This window comes from Panthera pardus, unplaced genomic scaffold (genome assembly GCF_024362965.1).
Source record: "Panthera pardus isolate Hobbes unplaced genomic scaffold, ASM2436296v1 HiC_scaffold_1, whole genome shotgun sequence".
Lineage (NCBI taxonomy): Eukaryota > Metazoa > Chordata > Mammalia > Carnivora > Felidae > Panthera > Panthera pardus.
This window is the reverse complement of record NW_026526654.1, coordinates 27,971,086-27,997,133: the sequence shown is the minus strand read 5'-3', so window position 1 is coordinate 27,997,133 and position 26,048 is coordinate 27,971,086. Positions and strand designations below refer to the sequence as shown.

Here is a 26,048-nt window from a genome sequence, read left to right as displayed (position 1 = left end):
GCCTAACTATTGGAAAAGTGGAGGCAAAATTATCATTATCAGCCTTCAAAATGATTGTCTTCCTGGGAAACCCCAAGAAAATCAGTGGAAAAATTACTAGAACTAAAAAAAAGAAAAATTGGACTAATGAGAGATTTCAATGAGGTTATTTAACACAAAAAGTAAGATATAAAAACCAATGGTTTTCCTAGATACTAGCATATTTATGCTACAAAGCAATTTTTAAGGCTAAAAAACAGTACAAACAGTAGAAAACATTTAGAAAAAAATCTTTAGATATGGAGAGTGAAAGGTAGAAAATTTAAACTTCACTGAGATTCATAAAAGAAAAGTTGTATAAACAATGCGAGCCAGGTTTCTATATGAGAAAAACAGCAATAGATCAGTCTTCCCATACTGCATTATTGAGCTAACACTGCTCCAATAAAAACTCAGTGGAATTTACTTTTGGATCTGGCAAAAATAATTCCAGTATCCATCTGGAAGAACAAACAGGTGTGAAAATGGGAAAAAGGTGAACAACACGGGAAACATAGGAGGCACTGAATGTTTTATGAAGTTAGACTAATAAAGTGAGACACACTGGCAATAATCAAGACAAATCAGTGGAGCAAAATAAATAGGCCTCCGACAGCCATTATATACAAGAACTCAAAAATAGGTAAAATACAAACCTACACTAAAGAAAATGTCTGAAATAAAAAAAGGAAATAAATAATAACAAAAGAGAAATAGAAGTACTGTTCTTAATATAAAAAGCAATCATAGGGTTGCCTGGGTAGCTCAGTCGGTTGAGCGTCCGACTTCAGCTCCATGGTCTTGCAGTTCATGGGTTCGAGCCCTGTGTTGGGCTCTGTGCTGACAGCTTGGGGCCTCGGGGCCTGCTTCAGATTCTGTCTTCCTTGCTCTCTGCCCCTCCCTTGCTCTCTGCCCTTCCCCCACTCATGCTCTGTCTCTCTTTCAAAAATAAACGTTAAAGGAATTTTTTTTTAAATAAAAAAAAAAGTCATAACAAAAGACATCACAAAGTTCTCAAAGAAATGAACAGGCAAAAGGTGGATGTTGATAATTTAGGGAAAATGAAAAACAAGTGGCAAATAAATATAGTGTGTGCTGGTTGGGAGAAATGGCAGAACTAGTGCCAGGCATGGGCAGTATTGGTGCTTATTTCTATGCCACAATAATCCCAGAGATTTCTACTTGGTGGTGAAGGGAATATTTTCAGAAGATTCTTAACACACATCACTACATTTTCTATTTTTGTGGTAGACTGTTCATTCCACCTCCAAATCTGTTGTCTCAACCCCCACATCTAGAAACAGGATCAGCAAAGTTTTACCTGGCTGTGGCCCCCAGGAGTTAACCACCCCACTCTTCTGGGTAGTGCATATATACAGGTACTGGCACACAACAGACACATAGATCAATGGAACAGAATAGAAAACCCACCAATGGACCCAGCTAGAGACTATTGGCTCCTTTGCAGTAGGAGTGGCTGAGTAAGTTCTTGCTAATGATAAGTAAACACAGGTGATAGGTGCAGCTTCCAGGTCACTTCCTTTAAAGCAATGTGCTTATCTTCCTCTATCTCTTTTCCCATCCTTGAGAGGAAATACGGACCTGGTGCTGGTGAGTCAACTTTGGCTATGCAGAGAAGTAGAATGGAACTCTAGGGTTGAAAGCAACAGAGTGAAGGAGCTTGGATTTCTAGACATCCTTTTGGAATGGAGCCTTCGACATTAAATGGGGCTGCGCTGAAACAAAGGCTGACAGACAAGTAGTTTATGTTAAAAGTGACTCCCAGAGCGGGGATGAGGGAGAGGGAAGTGAAAACAGGAAAAGAGTTAAGTTGGTCACTACTAAAATTGCCAGGTGTTCCATCCCATGAAACCCTCAGAATACCCTCACAAAATGCATTCCAAAACTGTCTGCCTTGGGAGGAAAAAGGAGGACTCGTTTTTCTTATTGGTTTTCATTTCCTGCTGAAATTGCTTCTGGGTGTTAACCATCCCACTCTTCTGGGTAGCAGATATATATGGGTACAAAAACAGACACATAGATCAATGGAACAGAATAGAAAACCCAGCAATGGACCCACAACTATATGGTCAGCTAATTTTTGACAAAGCAGGGAAGAATGTCCAAAAGATGGGCTCTTCAACAAATGCTGTTGGGAGAACTGGACCACTCTCTTAACACCATACATAAAAATAAATTCAAAATGGATGAAAGACCCAAATGTGAGACAGGAAACCATCAAAATCCTAGAGGAGAATACAGGCAGTGCTGTAGCAACTTCATACTGGAAGCTGGAGCATGAGGTGTCTTCAAGGAGATTAAAATGGTGCACACGAGATGTCCAACAGCACACACACCCTTTGCCCCACTCAGATCTGCTGGTGTCCTGCATTAACTGCAATCCATTATAGAGTTCCTGTAAAATGATGCCTGGTCATGATCTCAGCACACTTAACATGACAGCATTACTGAAATAAGTGTGGTCCTATTACTGCAGCTAGTCCTGCCTCTGTTTTGATATTCATCATTTCCTTCTTCCACCACATTTTCTGGATTTCTTGATCTCCTTGTCTCTCAGCTTGCATCTCAGCTGATGTTGGTCACTTGCTTGGTGTGATTATCCAGGCCTTCACCCCTAAAGACTTTGACCCCTTACTTGCCATATCATATTTGGGTTGCAATTGCTGTAATTACCATTCATCATGATCAACAGGCATAGAGACACAAAGAGACACCCTAGTGAATTCCCTGGGCTCAATATATACTCTTCACTCACCTCATTTTGTACTAGCAACACTAGCTCATGGTGATCAGGATGAATTACATTCACCATTACAATAACTCCTTTATCTGCTTCCCCCCCTCGCAAACTTGTCACCTGCACTAAGAAGCCCAAAGTTACCAAGGTGAGTTTTTGTAACATTCCAGAGGGGAATATTCCCAACAACTCACTTCAGATATGTCCAATGATCAACTTAATGTCCTTCACCTCCAAATTTCCCCATCATTGACTGTTCTACAAAAATGGAGCTCACCTTTTTAAGTATTTTTCCCTGATAACTGGTATAGTACTAAGCTTTGTCGATAGAAGGTGCTGAGGACAGACTGCAGGAGAAAGAGGTGTTCTTTTCTCATCCTGGTGCTCACTTGGCAGGCTCTTCTCCATTGCCCATCTCCTCCAACTTATAACTGTCTGCAGCTCCCAGAAACAACAGTTCCATTGAGCAATTTCACAGTGGAATACCTAGGACAAGACCTAGCCCCATGAATAGCTATCCCTAGCACACCAGGGGGTGGATTTCTGGCAAATTCCACTGAGTCAATCCCACAGTGACTTCTCTACCATTCAGTGAGCCGTGCTGACAATTTTAACAAGGTCTGGATCTCAGTCCTTGGGGAGCTTCTTCCTTGAGGCCCTTATCTAAGCCTATTCCTATATTCTTTGGAGTTCTTGCTCCTAACTAGCCAAATCCTCATTCTTCCAAATCCCTGTTTAGTTAGTGATTCTTGATATATTTTTTAAAGACTTTATTTGTTTATGTTTCAAGTAAACTCTACACCAACATGGGGCTCAAACTCAGGCCCCTGAGATCAAGTGTTGAATGTTCTACCAACTGAGCCAGCCAGGTGCCTCAGTGATTCTTGATATTAAACACTTCTTGTTCAAATTACTGCATGTTTTCTCTCTCCTGATTGGACCCAGGCTTACATAAGCAGACATCACAATAGATAATGAGAAGAATGAATCTTTCAGGAGTGAGGCCAGGGACCATGGGGAGCAAGTGGACAAATGAGTTCATTTCAGAAGTCAGAACCAGAGCCTAACCAAGGAATTTACTTTATTGTCTAGTAAGGAAATCTTTTCAATTCCTGCCAGATAGAATACATCATAGTGATTGCAGTGTCACCATTCTTTGCTTTTAGAATGGTAATTTTTATTGCAGCTCTTCATCTTCATCATTTTGTATTGAGATGTATGGGAGTGCGAGTAACTTGTCTGTAGATAGTAAATTGTTAGTCCTTGAAGGTCCGCCTCCAAATCAGATGGACAGAAATGAACACCACTAGGAGATCCGAGATTTTGAAATGAGAACAATAACTAGATGAACTTTGAGCTGAATTCCCTGGGGAGGGCCTGTGCTTTCTGTTTGGGAGGGTTGGTGCATGTGGACACTTGGGCACTGGAGGCCAAAGGCAAGACTTCTGTTTTCCGATATTCTTTCTCCATTTTTCCTTTTAATAGTAAAACTCCTCGAGTTTTTGATGAGTATTTGCCCAGCCAGAGACTGTATTTTTCCAATCTCCTTTGTAGATAAGTAAGGTTGGGTTCTTGACAGTGGGATGCAAAGGGAAGAAATACATGTGACTTCCCAGTCTTGCTCTTGACATAATTAGGTGTGTGCTCCTCTCTCTTTTATCCCTTGGTCTTGAGTGAAGACTCAGTCTGGTGAGCCAGTTTTGAATAGGTGGTCCAGGGGAGTCCTCTGCTTGCCTTGCATTGCCTGCTTGCCTCTGGACTAATACTTGAGAGAAAGCTAAAATTATCTTTCTTGTTTTGTTTTTGTGAGCTAATGTATTCTCGGTCTCTTTGTTACATCAGCTTAGCCTGTTCCCTAACACAATCTTCTTTCTCACATTCCTTTCAAATTAAATGTTATTTTTCTTCTATCTGACATGGAAATTTTACAGTATTTCTTTCCCTTGAGTCTACCCTCCCCCCATTTTTTTGCAGAGAGAAGAGTTTGCAGAAATCTTTGGCTTCATCTCATTATTCTTTACTGTCACTGCCTGCAGGCAGAGTCCATAATGTAAATGTAAAATTGTGTTCAGCATAAGTTCCCTTGAGTATGTAATTATAACGCCTTCCAGGGTGCACCTAAATAAGAAGAATCTGTTTCTCCAACCCAAGATTGCTTTTGGTGTCAATCACACAGTGAGATATAGACAGAGGCAATAACTGTAGTAACTAACACCAAATGAGGCAGACCACAATATAAAACATTATGCATTTTCATTGCTGATAATCTTGGGAGGATTCAGAAAATATGGAGGGCCCTAAGCATGGAATGGGAGAATTCTAATTTATTTTGTAGGTGTGCAAAATATCTCATAACCAAATAGTAGTTTTGCTCATCACCAAAAGCACTAAGTGACTTAGTTCTGTTTTATACTAAACACAAGTGATGATTAAAACATATCAGTATTTTCTATTATCAAAACACTGATCAAATACTGATCAAAGTGTAGATATTAATTTCAGTTACTGTGTAATCTATAACAACTAAATACATACACACATGAAAATCCTTTAGTATATAGATATACTAAAATATGTTTTTAAAATATATAAATATATACAAAACCTTTAAAACATACAATATAAGCAATATAAGTAAGCGATGATTGTTGATGGTCACTTATACTAAATCAAAATATACTCATTTCAAAAATTAAACTCTTTTTAAAATGTTTATTTAGAGAGAGAGGGAGAGAGAGAATGAGCAAGGGAGGGGCAGAGAGAGAGGGAGAGAGAGAATCCCTACCAGGCTCCACACTGTTGGCACTGAGGCCAACACAGGGCTCGATTTCATGAACTGTGAGATCACGATCTGAGCTGAAATCAAGAATTTCATGCTTAACCGATTGAGCCACCCAGGTGCCCCCCTAAATGAAACTCCTATATGAAGCAGAGTTTCATGCATACATAAATAAATAATTATGCGATTTATTTACTTCATAAATAAATAATAGATTATTCTGATTAGATTTTAAATACATCATAACACTCAGAGAAGTTTGGATCTAGAACCTTTGTGTAGGAGAATGTAGTTTTTGAATCATTTAGTAAAATATTCAAGTAATTAAAAATAAATGCTTTTGGGGCACCTGGGTGACTCAGTCGATTAAACATCCAACTTCAGCTCAGGTCATGATCTCATGGTCAGTGAGTTCAAGCCCCACATCTGGCACTGTGCTGACAGCTCAGAGCCTGGAGCCTGCTTCAAATTCTGTGTGTGTGTGTCTCTCTCTCTCTGCCTCTCCCCAGCCTATGCTCTGTCTCTCTCTGTCTCTCAAAAAAATGAATAAATGTTAAAAAAAATTTTTAATAAATAAGTGCTTTCAATTTCTTCAAAAAAGTTTAATTGCTGACATTAACTTGATGCCTTTGAAAATATACTTTGAAAGAGTAAAGGAATACAATTAATTTTAGAACTAAAAATCAAAAGAGGTAAAAAGTTTAGAGGCAATGCAGTGTTTCCCAAATTTTAATCATTTTTCAATCCCTCTCAATTTCTGGCATATCTATATAATACTTAAAAAATATTTACCTAATCATTTTATTTTATTCCATTCCATTCCTACTTAAATATGTTTATTTTTTAAAATCAGCATTATGGTTTTACCTGCCGTAAATATTATGCTTAACACATAATATTATTTTCTAACTATCTACTTAAGTAAAAAAATATTCTTAGGTTGCAATCTAAAGTCATCTCACATGACCCACATACCATACTTTGGTTAATAATTGATACAGCATTGCACTATATAAAATTCTTCTAGTATCTGGAGCCTAAGTAAAATACAAAGTCTGCTATACTTTAAAATCACATTGTGGCAAAAGTGTGTTCATGACCTGACTGCCCAGTATAGTGGTAATGCTAACTATGTCTCTTTTTTAGGTATTGAGCAAACCGATAAAACTTAGAACCCATTTTATACTGAAGTATGACTTGGAACAATCTGTGGCATATACTGTTATTAATAAGGTTAACTTCACTATCTAAACAGGCTGCTGTGACCTCACATTTACCATAGTTAAAGAGACAGAGGCAAAAGGCAAGGGCTGGCAACGAATTGCATCTCTAAAATTTACTCTGTTCAATGACAAACATGTTATTTAAAAAAAAAACATTTTTTGTGTAACTTCTCAAGAATGTTTCAGTTTGCTAAAAAAATTAATAATATGCTTTACTATTATCTTTGAAGTAAGAAAGTCATCGTCAGCATAACATTGAGCAATGTTTCAGGTTTGGGGGATTATGTTTTTGCATATCTGTAAATTGCCAATTTGCAAGCAAGAACTCCCAAAAATCCAGATTCTATTTATTGGGTAATAAATAAAGCAATAAGAAAGCTATATCATTCTACAAAATACAATTCACCCTTTTCAATGACTGTGATACATCTTACAGTGTATTTACGGTGGATTTACATTTGGAGACCAAGTATTTATGACACGATTTTTCTTTTTTTTTTTTGGAATAAAAAAAGCATATTTTATTTTATTTTATTTTATTTTATTTCATTTTATTTCATTTTGTCTCATTTTGTTCTCCATGTTTAGGGTGTTATAAATGGAATCATCAAATGTATCATTATAGTCCAGAAAATTGAGGGATGATACATACAATTTTCAATTACTTTAAAGTATGAATATTGTATTAATTCAGTTTTACTGCAATAAAAATTTTGGAAATTGGTTTTCTGATATTGTTTCTCCAAACACTGCAAGATCTTTATTTAACAGTTATGAACTAATCCAATATGACACGATTTTTCTAACATCTAATGTCTGTATTGTTATGAACCAAAATGCTTGCTGGAGTCAAGCTTCGACCTCATCCAAGCCTTGGATCAAAATGTTCTTGATAACTAGGACACTATACATGCTTTTGGACTAAAGCTGAGTAATGAAACCCCCATAGTGCCTAAGCCCACTCCAGTTGTTCAGAGTAGAGTGGAGAGTCCTAGCATGACCATGTGGAGGAAGTGTATGTGCAGAAGTCCCTCCATGTTCCATCCACCCCATGCTTTCCCAGTGTGCTGAAAAGGATCTGTTCGCACCACCTTTGGAGATGTATTCCTTTTCTATTGCTGTGTAACAGATCACCACAAATTTAGCAGTTTATAACAACATCTGTTTATTAGCTCATGCTCCTATAGGTCAGAAGTCCAGGCACAGCGTGGTGGGGTTCTTCTGCTCAGGCTAAAATTTGGGTGTCAGCTGGCCATGCCCTCATGTGGAGTTAAGGTCCTTTTCCTGGCTCATTCTTGTTATTGACAGAATTCATCACTGCTGTAGTAGGACTAATATCCTTGTTTCCTTGCTGGCTGTCCGATGGGACTCAGCTCTAAAGTCCTAGAGGCTGTTCCCAGTTTCTAAGCATGATGTCCTCCCCATCTTAGCAATGTAGAACTGCCCTTCCAATCTCCACTTCCTCTTCTGCTAGCAACCATAGAAAATTCTCTATTTTTAAAGGGCTCATAAGATTGGGTCAAGCTTTCCAGGATGATCCTCCCCATCTCAAGGTTAATGGTATCATATGTCATAACCTAATCACAGGAGTAAAACACATTAAATTTGCAGACTTGGGGATTATGCAGGGTGTGTACACCAGAGACAGAATACTGGGGAACATCTTAGAATCCTGCCTGCCACAGAAGCTTTTGTCACTTTCAGCTTGACACATTTCTTTGGCTTATATCCTCACACTCAAGACTTTTTCTTTCTTTCTCTCCCCAAAGAAACTCAGAAAAACTAAAGTTGTCACTAAATTAGTCTACATGAAATAAAATATACATGAAAGATATGTATTCCTGGGCTTTCAAACATGTTTCAAGGTGACACCAAATAAGCTTAGACGCTGTTCATCATTTTCAATGCAAATGTAGCTTCAACTAAACCATCACTTTATAGGGGACCCCTTTTGTGACACTATAGTAACTGATAATATAGTTTATATTAATGAGAACATAATATTAATTCAATATGATTTCTTTCTAACTAATGTCAGACCTACTGTGTAAGCAATTAACCTGTTTATTTCAATACTAATACTAATTTATTCATGATGTTTTTTTCTACAAATTAAATGTATTTTTTAGGCTCTATGAGATTAGTATGAAAATAGTGAAAATTTCAAGTAATTATTGGTGATTTGGTTTTGTCCATTCATCCTGAAATGCCTTAATTCTCCCTCCATGTTTGTTTATTAATTGGATTCCTAGAGTAATTCTCAACCAAAAGTTTGATTTATCAAAGTATAGATGAAAAGGTACTTATGAAGAATACAAATAGCTCTGATTTGGAGGTACTTACTAAAACATTAAAATTTATTATTAAATAACAAATGGCAATTTTCTTTTTTTTTAAATTTTTTTAATGTTTATTTTTGAGAGAGAAATAAGGAGTATGAATAGGGGAGGGACAGAGAGAGAGAGAGAGAGAGAGAGAGAGAGAGAGAATCCAAAGCAGGCTCCAGGCCCCAAGCTGCCAGCACAGAGCCCAACGCAGGGCTCAAACCCATGGACCAGACCGTGAGATCATGACCTGAGCCAAAGTCGGACCCCCAACCGACTGAGCCACCCAATGGCAATTTTCAAAGCATGATTAAGACCAGTGATAAAAAATAAAATAGGCAATGTGTAGTATGGTATAGTGGAAAGAATAATAAAGAATCAGACACTGGGTAAGTTACTTAATTAACTTATCTTTCAGTTTTTTCACTATAAAAGCAGGGTGATCCTCCAATTTTTTTGAATTGTGGGAATTGAATGCTTTATAAAAGCTATCATCTGCAATAAATGTTCAATAAATACTTCCTTTCTCTGAAAGTGAATAAGCTAATTTAATCAGTTTATTTTAATAAACTTCAAAATGGGTTAAGTCACAACTTAGAGAACACTCTACAGACTTATTTTAATTTGCAAAAATTTATAGATTCAGTTGCTATGCCTGAAATAGAGTAACAGTAGCTTAAATAATATTAAGTACTTTTAAGAATTTGAAACAAAGGACATTGAATAGTGGAGTTAGTTAGATGATGGAATCACTGAGAGGAGTCAAATAGATGATATGTCAACCCAGAGATGAGCAAAAAGTAGGGCATTCCATCTGCCTGAATCCAGAGAGCAAAGGAAGGATGAAGTGTTCTTGAAACCCAGAGCACAGAATGATGAAAAATGCAGCCAGAGATGCCACTCAAGGCACTGGGAGAAATTCCTGGTTTCTTCTTTCTAGCAAAACACAGATCACATGGGAATATGGAAAACAGTCCACGAAGTTTGAGAATAGCACGAAGGCAGTGCTGTATCTGAGGGCAAGCAGGCCCCTGGACTAGCATTCTAACTGGTGAAAGTAAGAGACATGTAATTGACCAGCAACTCAGATTTTAGGTAACTCCAGAGAAGCCTGGATCCTGAAAATACTGTGGTGATTAATTCTCTTGTGTTTTCTCAGAGCTTCAGAACACCACTAACAAAAAGAGAGCTGTCAAAGATAGAGACTTATTCCCTAAACCCTTTCAGGTTAAGACTGTGGTGGGCACACAACTGGTGGCCGCCAGAATGGCAGCCTGAGGAACAATCATCAGGAGAGAAGGCCTTGTCTTCCTGGCCACGAGGCCTGGTGTCAGACACGGGACCACTATTTGTTGCTTTACTTTTGCTCTTTTTCCAAATGTGGGAATTCTGTCTGTCTTCATTGTTGTGATTAAGATTTGGGGTATGGAAGAGTGTGTTTTCCGAAGGCGATCACAATGATATATAGCCCATTCTTCAAGCTTTTGATACAGTGTGATGTTGACACATGTTCATTGAGATGTGTAAGGAGTCTGTATTTTCTCTCTTTGAATCTAGGAAATCCTGTGACCATGGAAAAAGTGACACTGCGACTTTTGAGGCTGCACATAAAAAGCATACAACTTCCACCTCATCCACCTGACACTCACCATTGGAACCAAATCACCATTTACTTGGGGCAGCTAAGTGCCCTTAAGAAGAATCTATGTGTCTGTATCCCTGCCACCATCTCAGTTAAGGGTGACTGAGTCTCCAGATGATGCCAGCCATCATCCTTCAAGCCTTTTCAGCTGACTCCAAAGGGCACCGAGATGGCATGCCCCCACCAGACCCTTCCAGAATTATGGACTTATGAACAAAATGTCACTGTTTTCAACCACAAAGTTTTGGAGTGGTTTGGTAACTCAACAATAGATAACCAGAACATAGGGTGATTAAACCTACACTTGGGTCAAATGAAATGTTGCCAAACATGACAAATCACATTGGACTAAAAAGAGTGTGCTTCTTAAGAGATCCTGGACATGCCACTTTCCATAGTAGCTGGATTTGATTTTGTGTTCTCTGCCTCTGGGGAAGTATAAGTGCATTTTCAATGTGAGTGGGATAATTGTATTTACTATATTAGGCAGAGGAAATGTGGGAATTTTTGTGCATGTCTAATATGATGTTATAACTGGATCTTTCCTGTCTCCATTTTGACAGAGGCACCAGTGATCAACATCAGATCACTTAAATGACAGTCTCCAATTTCATATTGATTTATTCACCACGCGATGCCTAGCATACATCACTTGTTACTCTGGGTGCTGGGAATGAAGCAGTGAACAAAGCAGTTAAAATTTTCTTCCCACATGAAGCTTACATATGCGGAATTAGAAAGTAACCATCTCTAAAAACCTGTTCCTTAAGGACTATAAAAAGGAGTCAGGATGTAGTAAAGAGGAATTTGGTCAGGACACTTTATTGGAGAGAGTTGTTTGTGTGTGTGTGAGTTAATCAGGAGCGGCTGGGTTATGTTATGATAACAAATACACACGGATGAGCCAGAGATTGGACATGTGTAGGACGTCATGAATATTGTCCAATAAGGGCCAGAAAATCTCAGCAGAAAAAGAATGAAGGTGAACATACATAGTATGAGTGTGGAACAAAATGATAGAAGATCATTAGGGAGTTATCTGCCTGATCAAGGGCGGTGTAGCAGAGAGATCGTGTATTAAGGAGTCTCTGAAGAGAGGAAGGGCAAGAGCAGAGTCCAGAGGGATTCACACTTTGTTCCCTCTCCCTCCCTCCTCCCTTCCCATGGCATGCCTCTAGAGAGAGCAGATCCAAGCTGGGGTAAAAGAACGTTCGATGGTGAATCAAGTTAAAGATTTTGCTTACGAGTTTGTACTGGATGTCCAATTTTTAAATTGAAACTGTGTTTACTACTGATAGTAACTGAACAACTTTTATTTTTTGCAAGGGAGTGATCACAAAAATTATGGACCTGTCCAAACATTCTTTCAAGGTAAGGGGATATTACCAGAACTGAGTAAATCTTGAAGCCAAGGTAAGAGACATAACTTAATTGTCACCGCGATCACAATCCTTATGTCATGCTTGTTCAACACAACCAGGTTACATCTATGGGGTAAAGGGTTTGTTTCTCCTGGGTAAACAATGCATAGATCTCCACTTTTACTACTCTGTTACTGGTAAGAGAATTCCATTTCCTTAGGGGAATAAGTTAACTGGAGATCATTCCACCTATCTGTAATCATAAAGTGGACACCTGAGAATCTCAGGTGAGGATGATGGGTAGGTAGCAGGATCAGCATTTGACCCAAGAGTCCAGGTGACTCTTGTTTTCATAACTTCAGGGTAAGAGCTGCAGCTTTCTGTTGGGATTACTGATCTGCGGGTGGCCATTTATTTCCACAATGTGGAAAGAGAGAGAGCACAAGCCTGCTTCAGTATATCACTTTAAACCCAGATCCAGCTTTACCATGAAAAAACCTCACTCATTAAAGCGACTAAACTTCAGTTTTTACTTAAGTAATTTGAGGTGTCTCTTTCAACACAATTTTGACCAACACCTGTAGTATATTTGAAGAGGAACCAATATATGCCTCATCATCTGTAGTATGCCTATCAAACAATACTTCTTAGTCTTTATGGGTCTTGGATCCTTTGAAATATAATGAAATCCAAGGACTTTCCATTAGTTACATATTAGCACAATTAACTCTATATTGGAATTTGGTTTTCTTCACATAGATGACAAAGCAACATTTATAAAGAGCTATATCTTCCTCACATTTCTTCAAATATTGAATATGGATTAAAAAATTATCAAATAAGGTAAAAAGTAAATTCAAGGAGAAGGATGCTCCGCTTGGCTGGGAGGCAAACTTGACACGGTGGAGTGGTTTTTGATTCATTCTGCTATGGCAAGCAATCCTTGCTGCTCTCTACCTCTGACCACACAGAAGACCCCTTCAGTGTGGCTTGCAGTGCTTATAGGTGTTTGTAAGTTTCTGTTTATAGTGAAGTTTTCAGGACTCTGTCATTTTAATCCATAGCCTGAAGAATTTTCTCAGCCCTGGACTATCTCCAGGGTTAACTGCTTTCAGTATCCCTTTCCAGAGTGGCAACTTGTACCTAACAATAAGTTTTGTTTTTTTTTTTTTTTTCATCAGTATCTTCAATGCCACATCAAGGCCTCCAGTCAAAGGATTTACCTTATTCATGTGGCTGAAAATATCTGTCAAATGACCCTATTCATGAGTCAACTCTTCCCTGTCAAATGGAGCTGGAATTTGGGTTGATTATATCCTCCTAATAGTGAAACTTCTACATAAGGTTCATTTAAGTATATGAAGACTTGTCTTTTGGAAAATCAACGATTACATACTACCTTCCTTGTTATGACAAAATCTCTCGAAAGGTAGCAATTCAAGGCCCCGTTTCAGTTGTCGACTGATCTTAAATGTGCCAGTGTAGAACGCTGTGATCTTGCATCCCAGTGATGTTTGGCTCTTCTTCACTCACCCACAAAGCTAGATGAATTCCAACTACTCACGTGCTTATCTCTGCTTAGAGTAGCAGGAAGTTTCTTCTAATTGAGTTTTCTTTGGCAAAACCATAATCTTGAAGATAATGATGCCAAATTGGTAATTCTTTTTTGGGGATATCTGTGAACGCCTTGAACATAAACCAGGAGCTGCCTGGTTTTATCCTATCTTAGGTTGAAGGAAAAAATAACAACAACTAACATTAATTAAATTTAAATTTATCCGAATAAATATTGGTATTGGAACTTGTTTTGATCATGGTTAAGTACATACATACAAAGTGACTTGACTGAATTCAACAAACCATTTTGATAACATCTAATAACTGGTCTTAAGAGGACAGTGTTTTTTGTTTTGTTTTATTTATTTTTTTTGTTTTTATAATTTATTGTCAAGTTAGCTAACCTCCAGTGTAAACAGTGTATTCTTGGCTTCAGGAATAGATTCCCATGGTTCATCACTTACGTGTAACACCCAGTGCTCATCTCAACAAGTGCCCTCCTCAAAGACCCTCACCCATTTTCCCTACCCCCCCCCAACCCCTCACCCCCATCAACCTTCAGTTTTTTCTCTGTATTTAAGAGTCTCTTATGGTTTCCCTCCCTCTCTGTTTGTAACTTATTTTTCCTTCCCTTCCCCTATGGTCTTTTGTTAAGTTTCTCAAATTCTACATATAAATGAAACCATATGCTATCTATCTTTCTCTGACTGACTTATTTCACTTAGCATAATACCCTCCAGTTCTATCCACGTTGTCACAAATGGCAAGATTTCATTCTTTTTCATAGCCAAGTAGTATTCCGTTGTATATATAAACCACATTTTCTTTATCCATTTATCAGTTGATGGACATTTGGGCTCTTTCCATAATTTGGCTATTGTTGATAGTGCTGCTCTAAACATTAGGGTACATGTGCCCCTATGAATCAGCGCTCCTGTATCCTTTGGATAAATTCCTAGTAGTGCTATTGCTGGATTGTAGGGTAGTTCCATTTTTAATTTTTTGAGGAAACTCCACGCTGTTTTCCAGAGTGGCTGTACCAGTTTGCATCCAGGGAATGCAAGAGGGTTCCCTTTCCTCCACATCCTCACCAACATCTGTTGTTGCCTGAGTTGTTACTTTTAACCACTCTGACCAGTGTGAGGTGGTATCTCAATGTGGTTTTGATTTGTATTTCCCTAATGATGAGTGATGTTGAGCATCTTTTCATGTGTCTGTTAGCTATCTGGATGTCTTCTTTGGAAAAGTGTCTATTTATGTCTTCTGCCCATTTCTTAACTGGATTAATTGTTTTTTGGGTGTTGCGTTTGGTTAGCTCCTTATAGGTTTTTGATACTAACCCTTTATCTGATATGTCATTTGCAAATATTTTCTCCCATTCTGTTGGTTGTCTTTTAGTTTTGTTGATTGTTTCCTTTGCTGTGCAGAAGCTTTTCATCTTGATGAAGTCCCAATAGTCCATTTTTGCTTTTATCTCCCTTGCCTTTGGAGACATGGCAAGTAAGAAGTTGTTGCATCTGAGGTCAAAGAGGTTGTTGCCTGTGTTCTCCTCTACAATTTTGATGGTTTCCTGCCTCACATTTAGGTATTTCATCCATTTTGAACTTATTTTTGTATATGGTGTAAGAAAGTGGTCCAGTTTCATTCTTCTGCATGTTGCTGTCCAGTTCTCCCAGTACCATTTGCTAAAGAGAAAGAGACTATCTTTTTTCCATTGGATATTCTTTCCTGCTTTGTTGAAAATTAGTTGGCCATAGATTCATGGGTCCATTTCTGGGTTCTCTATTCTGTCTCATTGATCTACGTGTCCATTTTTGTGCCAATACCTTATTGTCTTGATGATTACAGCTTTGTAGTACAGGCTAAAGTAAGAGGACAATGGCTTTAAATCAGGTACTTCGGAAGATAAAAACAAAAATGTGTGTGTTTGTGTATGTGTGTGTGTGTGTGTGTGTGTGTTTCTTTTAACCTCTTGTCCTCATTATTTCACAGGAAAATCAAATTACTATTTTTCTATCTTATTTCATTTTGTTCCCATTTCCTGGAACATCTTTCTCTTTCTCTTGTATTTGTCCAAGCTATATTTATTCTTTAAAGCTCTCACAGGTCCCTTCTCTTCAATGATAACTTTCCTGCTGCATCAAGACTTCTTGGAACCCATTGGCATTCATTACAAAGTTTAACACTCACTCCTACTCTGTAATTTTCATTCCCATGTCACATGTCAGTCCTGCCTCCACAATTAGTGTATAATTTCCATCAGGGTGGAAATCATATCTCTACCACTTCTGTGTAACATGAAACAGAGTGTTTTCTACCTTACCTGCCATATCTACTTTAATACTTTTTTGTTTTTCTGTTTGAAATTGTATCAGTGGTAAATGTTATATGTTACAAAGCTTTACACATGTTGGCTACCCATAAACATCTAGAGTTATTTTTTTCTAAGAATAATTCTTAATGTAAAATCACACCATAAATAAAACATGTTCAAATGAGACAGTTTCAAATAGATGCATTTAAGAGATAATAAATCAGAACAAAGCTTTGAGATGGTGTCTAGTTTCAAACATACTAAATGCATTTGAATATAGATCTTTACCAACAAATTGATAGTTCTAAGAAACTTTCTGAGGGAAGATTTTAGTTATCATATATTTCAGGCCAGTATTAGAATACCTAAAAAACTAAGTTTCTAAAAAGGTTGACTGAGTCCACAAAGGAAAAGAGAAGATTGTACACTATTCTTAAAATCACAGAAAATTCCTTTAAACATCAGAACTCCTCATGTTGCCTGAAGATATGTGTGCCTCAAAATAAGAAGAGCTTAAGTTTCCAAACACAGTTTTCATGTTTCTTTACTTAAATGATCTATGAAGCCAGGCTCCATCTTCTTTCAATGCATCCTCCTCTAAAGCCATCACCACTATAAACACGCCAGTGTTCATTTTAATGTTCTCCAAGCACAGCAACTAGGAATTCTTTTCTCAGATGTCACCAAATTTCTAAGGTTCATTTTGCTAGTAAAAAATAAGATTGGGGGATGCCTGAGTGGCTCAGTCTGTTGGGCGTCCAACTTTGGCTCAGGTCATGATCTTGCGGTTTGCAAGCTCGAGTCCCCTGACAGCTCTGAGCTGTCAACACAGAGCCTGGAGCCTGCTTCAGATTCTGTGTCTCCCTCTCTCTCTGCTCCTCCCCTGCTTATATACTCTGAAAAATAAACAAACATTAAAAAAAAACTAAAAAAATAATAATAAGGTTAGTGGTTGGAAGTATTATATTTATATGTGGATGACCCCAGAGAGTTTCAGGGTTGTCTTTCGCCACAGGCATCACAGGTAAGAGCCATGGCCTGTCTTTCCTGGTAGAAGTTTCCCCAGAGCTGTGGTAATATCCTTGTTGGGATTGTTAAACACCCAAGAAAGACTAACTGGATGGATTAACATTCCATGGTTGGACCCGTGCCCTAAGGTTGGGCATCTGAAAGTTTAAGTCTGCTAAATTGACTGTTTTGCCTCTGTTGTTTAGCTTCAGGCACAAGACACGGACCTCCTCATTCATCAGGCCAAGGAAGCCCGGAAATTTTCCCACAAGACCAGCCAGGAGACTCCGAACACTGGTGGGAGCCAAGAGGATACATCAGGGTCCCTGGTCCTGAATGAAGCACCACCAGCACTTGGGAAAGTGCTACCAGCCACAACAGTCATTAGAACACTCCCACATGCAAGAGGGCCCTGTAGAGCCATATTCCAGAGTGACAACTACTTTTTAAAATCACTAAAATCTTCTTAAACTTATAAGCATGTCTTTAAAAATAGGTATAATCTGCTTCACTTATGAAAGATGTATTGTTGTTATTTTCTGATTTCTTCCAATTAAGATTTTCAAACAGCAACATTCTATGTGACCCATTAGTGTTTATTAGAAATCTTTCAGTCAGCATACGGTTTTCCAGATACTTATCAATACTTTTTTTCTTGAATGATTTCCATCTTTTTTCCAAATAGAATTTCCTAAAATGTGAGCCACTATACTTTTGTTGGATGAACAAACCACATTAGTTTAAAACAGAAATCATACATATTGTCTACATATTATTTTAAATGTTTTTTTCCTTCATAGACTTGAAGTTTCTCTCAGCTGTTTATTTTTTGTTCTGTGAGGGTTGGAATTAGTCGGGTATTGCCACTTTTGAACAGTTGGTGGCTCCAACGCTTTGCAACTGTCTTACAAGTATGGCACCAAAATAAGATCGCTCTCTTTCACTGTTCCATGCAGAATTTGAAAACAAAAGTGCATTTGAGTAAATGTGGTGCATTTAATCAGAAGCTAAAAGTTATATCAGATACGAATTCAGAAGAAAAGTTTTAATCTTAGCATATGATTCAAACTATGTAATAATGCAAGTAAATACATAGTAGTATATTCACTAAGTGCACTTAAAGCATCACAAGTGTTCCACTAGAAATATAATGTAAGCCATATAGGTAATTTAAAAATTTCTAGCAGCCGCATTTTTAAAAAGAATAAAAATAAATGGGTGAAATTAATATGACTAATTTATTTTATTTAATCTGACATATCCAGGTCATTATTTCAACATGTAATTAATATAAAAGTTACTAATGAGATATTTTACGTGCTTTTTTCCCCTTCCACACCCGATGTATATTTTATACTTACAGCATATCTCAATTTCGACTACCATATTTTAAGAGCTCAGTAGCTGCATATGGCTAGTGGCTACTGTATTGGTGAGTTGAGGTCTAAAGTACCTAAGGGTAGCTCTTCTATTCAGATTAGATGCAATCTATGAATATCAGGTGGCAATTAATTTTTGTAAATGAAATTCTGTAAAGAAATTCTTATTTTTGCATTAATTTGGTCCTAAGATTGGAGGTTTTTTCCTACAGAAAATCATTCAGGAGACTTACCTTACAATTTTGATGAGATAGGAAGGAAGCATATGACTTAGCTAGCAGCATATTAGTTTGTGTTACTGACAATTTTAGAGACTGCATTAGCAAGGATTTTGAGATTTCTCTAGAGCCATTATTGGTCCCTTAATATTTTAGGTAGATTCTAACATTTACCCAATGCTTGACTTTGATTTCTGATTCTCCCCTTCCGTTATTTCTAGAATTTAGCTTGTCGCATTCTTTTATTTGGCCTTTGCAGTCTACTCAGACTACATTGTGTTTCCTTTCTCAGGCTGCTGTTAACATTCAGATTGTATAAGAGCATGGCCTCTGGAGTCAAACCCGCTGATTTGAGTCCAGGCTTCACCACTAACTGGTCATGTGACCTCGGACCAACCAGATACTCCTTGTGCTTCAGTTGACATCTAAAAACTGCAGAAAATTATAATGCCTGGCTCCTGAATTGTGGTGAAGATTAAATAAGACACGTCGGTCCTTGGCATCTACCACACAGTAAACATCAACTTGCACGTGTCTTAGCTCAATCCTTTGGTCCCGTGAAATGTATTGGTGTTGTCTCTTATCAACTCTATCATATTTAACAAAATAAAATAACTTGATGGTAGACCTTTATTTTTTATTGTTGAATGAGGAATTTCATTGGAGATGCTTCCTATTGACACAGATAACTTAATAAAATAAAGTTGTCTGGTCTTCCTCAGATCGCCAGATAGGATCTTCTGAATATTTCACAAGGAAAGTGCTGAGGAAGCACAGTGACTGAAGGTCATGGCTCTAGACAGTATTCTGGAAAATATGGCTTCAAACAAAATACAAATTTTCTTATTTCTCCCCTGTGCTGTTTATTCTTTATTAAATAGGATCTATTCTGTTGCTAAGGAAGGCAAAAATTCAACTTTTCAAGTGTAATTGTTCTGTACATCTACGCAACATATCTACTGTGTAATTATGGTGTGCTAGGTGTTATGGTTGTTACATTGGTTTTGCTTAGAGAAAATGAAGCATTTAAAAAGTTTGAGAACAGTAAATTGGTTCTGGGTCTTGGTGAATAAACTTGACATACTACTTAAACACACAGAAATTAAACACGCTTTTCAAGGTAGTCAAGAACGTTTATTACTTCCTCAACTGTAAACTGAGGTTTAAAAAAATGTAGAACATTTGAAAAAAAGTCATCTCTGCCATCTGTGGTAGTCCAATCCGGGAATAATGATCTATGGAGGAAAAGGAAACAAAAGCCAGTAAGTTGGTAACAATTCCAAAAACACCTACTAGAAAAGTATTTGTGTACTGATTAGTATCTTGGATTTTTCAATTGATTAAGTTTTTACCATCTGTGGCCACAGCTGTCAGATCTATTTCTGGACAGTAAGAATGTGGAATAAGTCAGGAACTAGAAATACATTATAAAACATATCATGTGGCATAACTTAAGATGAAATTGTACATTAAGAATATGCTGTATTTGTGTTTTAATCCTCTATCCATTAAAATATTCATGAATAGATTATATCCCTACATTCAATAAATATTTATTTTGTGCCTGATGTGTAGATCTTATAACTAACTTTGTTTTCTTGTACGTTCGGATCTCTTTTGTAGTTAACATGTTCTTTGAAGGGACTGACTTTCACGTTGTAGCTCACAGAGGTCTGTGCAGGATGGATGGGCTATGGAAGCCGCAGCTTGGATTAGGCTGAAGGTGGTAAGAATGATGAAGAGAAAAATCCCAGAAAATTTCCGAATGGAGAATTGATGATGTAATGATTGATTATATGGATGCATATGGATGCTAAAAGAGAAAGGAATCTCAGTGACATAATCCAGTAAGATGATAGTGATTTAGTCTGAAGTGTTGTGATGAAAGCTAGTGAACCTGGGGCCCTTGGATAAGATGGCTTTCTTTTTCTTAATGACAGATTATTATTTGGAGGAGTGGAAAGCTGATGGATTCAGTTCCTGTAGAGGTTTCTAAGGAAGTGAAACAGGCAGGCAGTTAAGGATGAACAGACATACTGTAAGCAGAAAACAGGGCCAAGACATTGTTTGATGGCAAACATTTTGTTAGGAGCCATAAATAGTTGGCCATAGAGCTTTTCACAACAGAACTCTATAGCCTGGGAGGGCAAATTATGTGTGCACATTGAAAGTTTATTTGATCCATGTTTTCTGCTTCTAATTAAAATCTCATAAGAAAAAACCTTTTTTTTTTAAGAAAAAACTTTTAATATTAACTGTAAAGGTACAGATGTTTTTACTGTGCAGACACTGCTACAGCTTTTATTTTGACTTTTACAGATTAACCAGAGAGGTAAATAAGAGTGAAAATATTAAAGTGATTTTTCTTTGATGAAATTTTAAAAATTACCAGCTTTCATTCTGGGCATCACCAGTTGTGAGAATCGGAAATGTAAAGGAAGGCCTAGAGTTCTATGGCCCAAGTTGATTCTGTTTCTTTATGCTTCAGTGACAATTAGCCAAAACCAACAAATAATCTCAGCTTTCCATATTTCTACTTCTATTTTACTTAATTTCTTTAAGAGTGTGTGTGTGTTGTTGTGTAAATATGTGTGCCCTCTTAAATGTTTCCCTCTTAAGACTAGAGCAGCTCAAGTTTCCAACGCATGTTACCCGCACTTAAAATAAAATATTCATTTTTAAACTTTCTAACTAATATTCTAATCCAATCACATTCCCTTTGTGCTAAATGCCTTGAAGATACAAAAATATACTCTTCCTTGATTCTGTGCATAAGAACTCCACTCTAGTGGAGGTGATAAATCCAAACATATGAATTATAATACCCAATAATGAGGTGATAAATGCCATACAAGAGGAGCAAATGATGAGAACTGAAGGCAGGACTCATAGCTTCTCTACAAGGCAAACTGGTTTCACAGTCAATGAGTATAATAGTCTGAGATACGTTTAGGAATTCAGGTTCTTTGACCAGATAGCTTGGTCAAAGACACAAAGGTGGGAAAAAGAAGTGATTCCATTTTGCTTGAATGAAGTACTTACTAAAGGGAAAAGTGGGAAATAATTCTAAAGAGGTAGGCTGGGGGTCAGCTCAAGAAGGACTTCGTACGGTAGGTCAGGTAACGGACAGTGGTGTGTCACTGAGCCATTTGATGAGCAAAGTGAGTGTTAGGGCAATGATAAGAGCACGGGCAGATCAGACAGACCTGTGTCCAGATCTGGTGCTGCTGCTCTCTGGCTTTGTCATCTCATCAGGTTACTCGACCTCTCTGAGCCTTGATTATTTTTCCTGGGATTATAACTGTACCTACAAGCTATAATGTGGACTAAATTAACAATGAGGTTAAACATCACAGACCCTGACAAATGGTGGTAAAAAACTGTTATGCTAATAGAAATGCTAATAACTATAATAATAAGATAGGCTTGGTTTTTGCATTATGTGAAATTATTTTAATTTCTTTTTTAAGAAATTTTTTTTAATGTTTATTTATTTTTGAGAGAGACAGAGACAGAGCATGAGCAGGGGAGGGGCAGAGAGAGAGGGAGACACAGAATCCGAAGCAGGCTCCAGGCTCTGAGCTGTCAGCACAGAGCCCGACGCGGGGCTCGAACTCACAGACCGCGAGATCATGACCTGAGCCGAAGTCGGACGCTCAACCAACTGAGCCCACCCAGGCGCCCCAGAAATTATTTTAATTTCTGAAGTACCCAACTCATGAGGTAAAACCACCCACTGCCATTCTATTGTAGAACTAGACCATATTTTCTGTTTTATTACGAAGATTGCCAATTTTGTTTTGAGTTCTATATATTTTGGTGCTGCTTTTATACAGTTGTAAAATATGAAGGCTAAAAAACTATGTGTATAATTTTTTTTAAATCTACATAAATAGTGGGAATAAGTGTCTTAATTCATTTGAGCAACTAAAATGTTTTCCAGTTTAAATTTTTTTTTGCTTATTGTTTTTCAAGAGGCCTTGTTTAAACCTACTAACACTTAAAAATTTTTTTTTTTAAGTTTATTTATTTATTTAGAGAGAGAGCGAGAGAGAGCACAAGTGGGTGACGGGCAGAAAGAAGGAGAGACAGAATCCTGAGCAGGCTCCACACCATCAATGATGGTGGGGCTGATGGTGTGGCTCGAACTCACAAACTGTGAGATCCCGACCTGAGCTGAGATCGGGAGTCAGATGCTTAATGGACTGAGTCACCCAGGAGCCTCTAAACCCAGTAATATTTTTTTTTAATATGAAATTTATTGTCAAATTGGTTTCCACACAACACCCAGTGCTCATCCCAACAATATTTTTAAAAGTATATATATATGCAATTTCATAGCTGACAGAGATATAACAGGCCAATTTAGCTCAGCACCCCCACCACCCCTCTGGAGAAACTGGGACATTTTAGAGGCTTGGCGACTGTTCCAACGCAACAATATCAAAGATGAAGGGAAATTTTGATCAGATATAGTAGCTGATTATTCTCCCTCCTAATTATCTTGCTTTGTTTTTAGTAATGTGATTAAAAGTGATTTTCAAAGTTAAGTTTATCACAAAATACTGCAAAGAAACACAAAATACTGCAAAGAAATCTTTCTGAGCATTTTCTGGCCACATAATTAGGGAACGTGGAGACATTTTTTGTACTGAAAGCATTATCCAAATTAGCATACGAACAGCACAAAAAGGTCAGTTACACATTCTTTGGTCCCTTTGGCCCTTTAAAAATAGTTATTGAAATTCACTTCTTGGACTTCCACCATTCGCTGTTGAGATTGACTTGGTTTTGCCTCTGCTCCGCCACCTTTCTGACAAGCTGCTGGAGGGGAGGGGGTGCTGAGGCCACGCATACCAGGAGGGGGGGTGCAGGGGCGTGGCCGTAGGGGAAGCCACAGGGGGAAGAGCAAACAGAAGGGCTGAGTACATTTTTAATAATATGAAGGGCCTGGTGTGCTTACTTAACTGCTACCCCAATACTTAGGGGCAGTAAGTTACTGCACATCATTGGGGAGTGCAGTAAGGCACACTAATTAATTTGGATATAAAGATTTACATTTTGTAAAAATTTACTGAGCTGCAAAATGAGCAGTCCTTATAAGCTCCCATGAAATATCTGAGAATCTCTTGTGATGAGGATGTTAGGCAAGTGGTAGCTTTCCTTTCAACGCCTTTTCTTCCACCAACCTTTCTGTGTACTTACTTCTTTTTCTTCCTCAGACGTTGGGGAGTGTAGTTTTCCTTTTTAGGACAGTGTGGAGTTCTATTTATATAAAATATTTATTTTAAGATTACAACAGTAAATTTAGAAAATACTTGATACTCTAAAAAGGAAGTAATAAATTGGAAATAACTAGTTAGTATATTTGTATCATCCCTTTTTGTAGGCAATTTTTAGTACAGCTGCAAACATATTCTTGATGCATTTTCAATCTTAATTTTTTTGTACAACATTCCTCAAGTTATTTGAAACTTTAAGAGTATAATTTTTATTGACTACATGATATACCATCATATTGATGATGTGATATATGGATTGTTTTTGTTAATGCTGTGAGTTAATGAGAGTAACTGCATGAGTCTATGTTGTCTATGCCCTATGATTCCCAATGTCATTCCCCTAGATACAACGGCTTCTCATGAAAAGATATTTGTACTTTGAAAAGTAAATTGCACTTTGAAATATTCAGAAGGACATTTGTTAAGTAATTACACAATGAAATCAACTTGCTTCTTGAGCCTTGGGCTCTGTGAAGTCATGGAAGCCATTGTGCACTTTGATCAGGGCGTCCACACCTCTTTATGGTCTTTTTTATGTGCATGTCTATGCTTTGGATTTGTGAATTGTTGGAGGGTAGGGGCTGCATGTGATTCAGCTCTTCCTCCCTAGTTTTATACTTGGAACAGAGCCTGGCGTATAGTTGCTCTGATGTTTGAATGAATCAATGAGATGCTTCGGGCCACACTGAGTGTTGATGAAGAAGTCAGTGGGATTTGGTCTGAGTGAGTGGTTTAGGTAATGCTGTTTGGATTTTGAAGGAACATTCACTGTGTCAAATGTGTGGACAGGGGAAGTACTGGAGATATAGTATGATTGTTTGTCCAGTTTCTCTCTATGTAACATCTGAGAAGTGAGAATAAGGAATGGAGCATGCAGGGAATGTATTTTGAATTCTGAAATTTGTAATGTGAACTCTTCTTCTGGGAAAGGCAAAAGCTAATTAGTGAAAGCCAAGACAGGATTTAAAAACATATGTTATTTTATGATTGTGAACAAATCTTAAAATATTATTGGTGATTATTTATATTTATTTGGATCAAAAGCAGGCTCATTGAACCTCTGTATTATTGGTATTTCTCTGCAGAATATTTGTGTTTTCCTCTTCATAAAGACTGACAGAGATCATTCTATGTTCAATTTCCATGGTTAGTGTGCCATGGACCAAGTAATCAGTATTTTGATTTGCATAGTACATGTTATGCTCAATAGATATTTGTCAGCATGAATGGAATGATTTACATTTGAAAGTGAGGAATGAATACTGGTTTAGTTTTAACATTATACTTTTATAAGCATAATTATTTTCCTAGATTCCTAACCAAGTTTTGTAGTCTTAAGACTAATCCAATGGCTATTAGACCAGTAGACAATGTTACTTAAAGTTGGTGGTTTCATTCTAGTGATCTACTCTCAAATTTACGAAGAGCAAATATCAAGCACATTATCATTATTAAATTATCACCAGTCAGGTTTCATAATTGTACTCAAGTGGAAAGAATGGGAATATAAACATCTACTTCCATTAATTTTTCTAATGAGGCAGTATACATCTAAGTCTCCTATTATAACTGGTTAGATTTTTAAGATGCGACACCTAACCTTGCAAACGTTGATTCAGCACACACTTAGATCCTCTGAACAGTGTGGAGAAGCTTAAGATTTTCTTAGGGAAACAAAGCTTAACCACAGGATAGCTTAGATAATGATATGTAACTGATCAGCAAGTAATCATTGGCACAATAATATGCTATAGGAATCCAGAGGTGGCAAAGAATAATTTGAGTGGTGTGGCTGGAAAAGTCTTCACAAAAAATAAGAAATGAGCTTTTAAAGAAAGAGAAAGAGAGGAGGTTAAAAGTGATATTCAGTTTAATACTTTTGAGTGGAAATAAGCAAGGCATATTTTGGGTGGGGGGAGTGATGGATTTCTTTCCCTCTGGCAGAAACAGAGTAAAGTGTATTCACACTATTGAACTTGCATAAGCATTTTGTGGGAATTACTCTGCATCCCAAACGAAGAGTTCATTTTTGGAAAATGTCCAGAAATCTGCATTCTAATATTCCACGTTAACATGATGCAGGTATTCCCTGAATTAGACTTGAAGAAACACAGGGGTACTAATTGCTTTGCCATCAATTAGTAATTTTCCTGAATAGAGTATAGACCTGCTGCAAAGTGATTGA

General features: G+C 37.4%; 1 protein-coding gene across 1 annotated transcript in view; it reads left to right on the top strand.

The window, feature by feature from the left end:
* The window catches only part of LOC109264172 (uncharacterized), a 37,181-nt gene extending 17,032 nt beyond the window's left edge, over positions 1 to 20,149 (top strand). The window contains exon 4 of the mRNA XM_053901458.1: positions 10,660 to 20,149. Coding sequence (XP_053757433.1) covers positions 10,660 to 10,744 — 85 coding nt within the window. The 3' untranslated portion in view covers positions 10,745 to 20,149. The remainder of the gene's footprint in view (positions 1 to 10,659) is intronic.
* Positions 20,150 to 26,048: the final 5,899 nt, after the last annotated feature.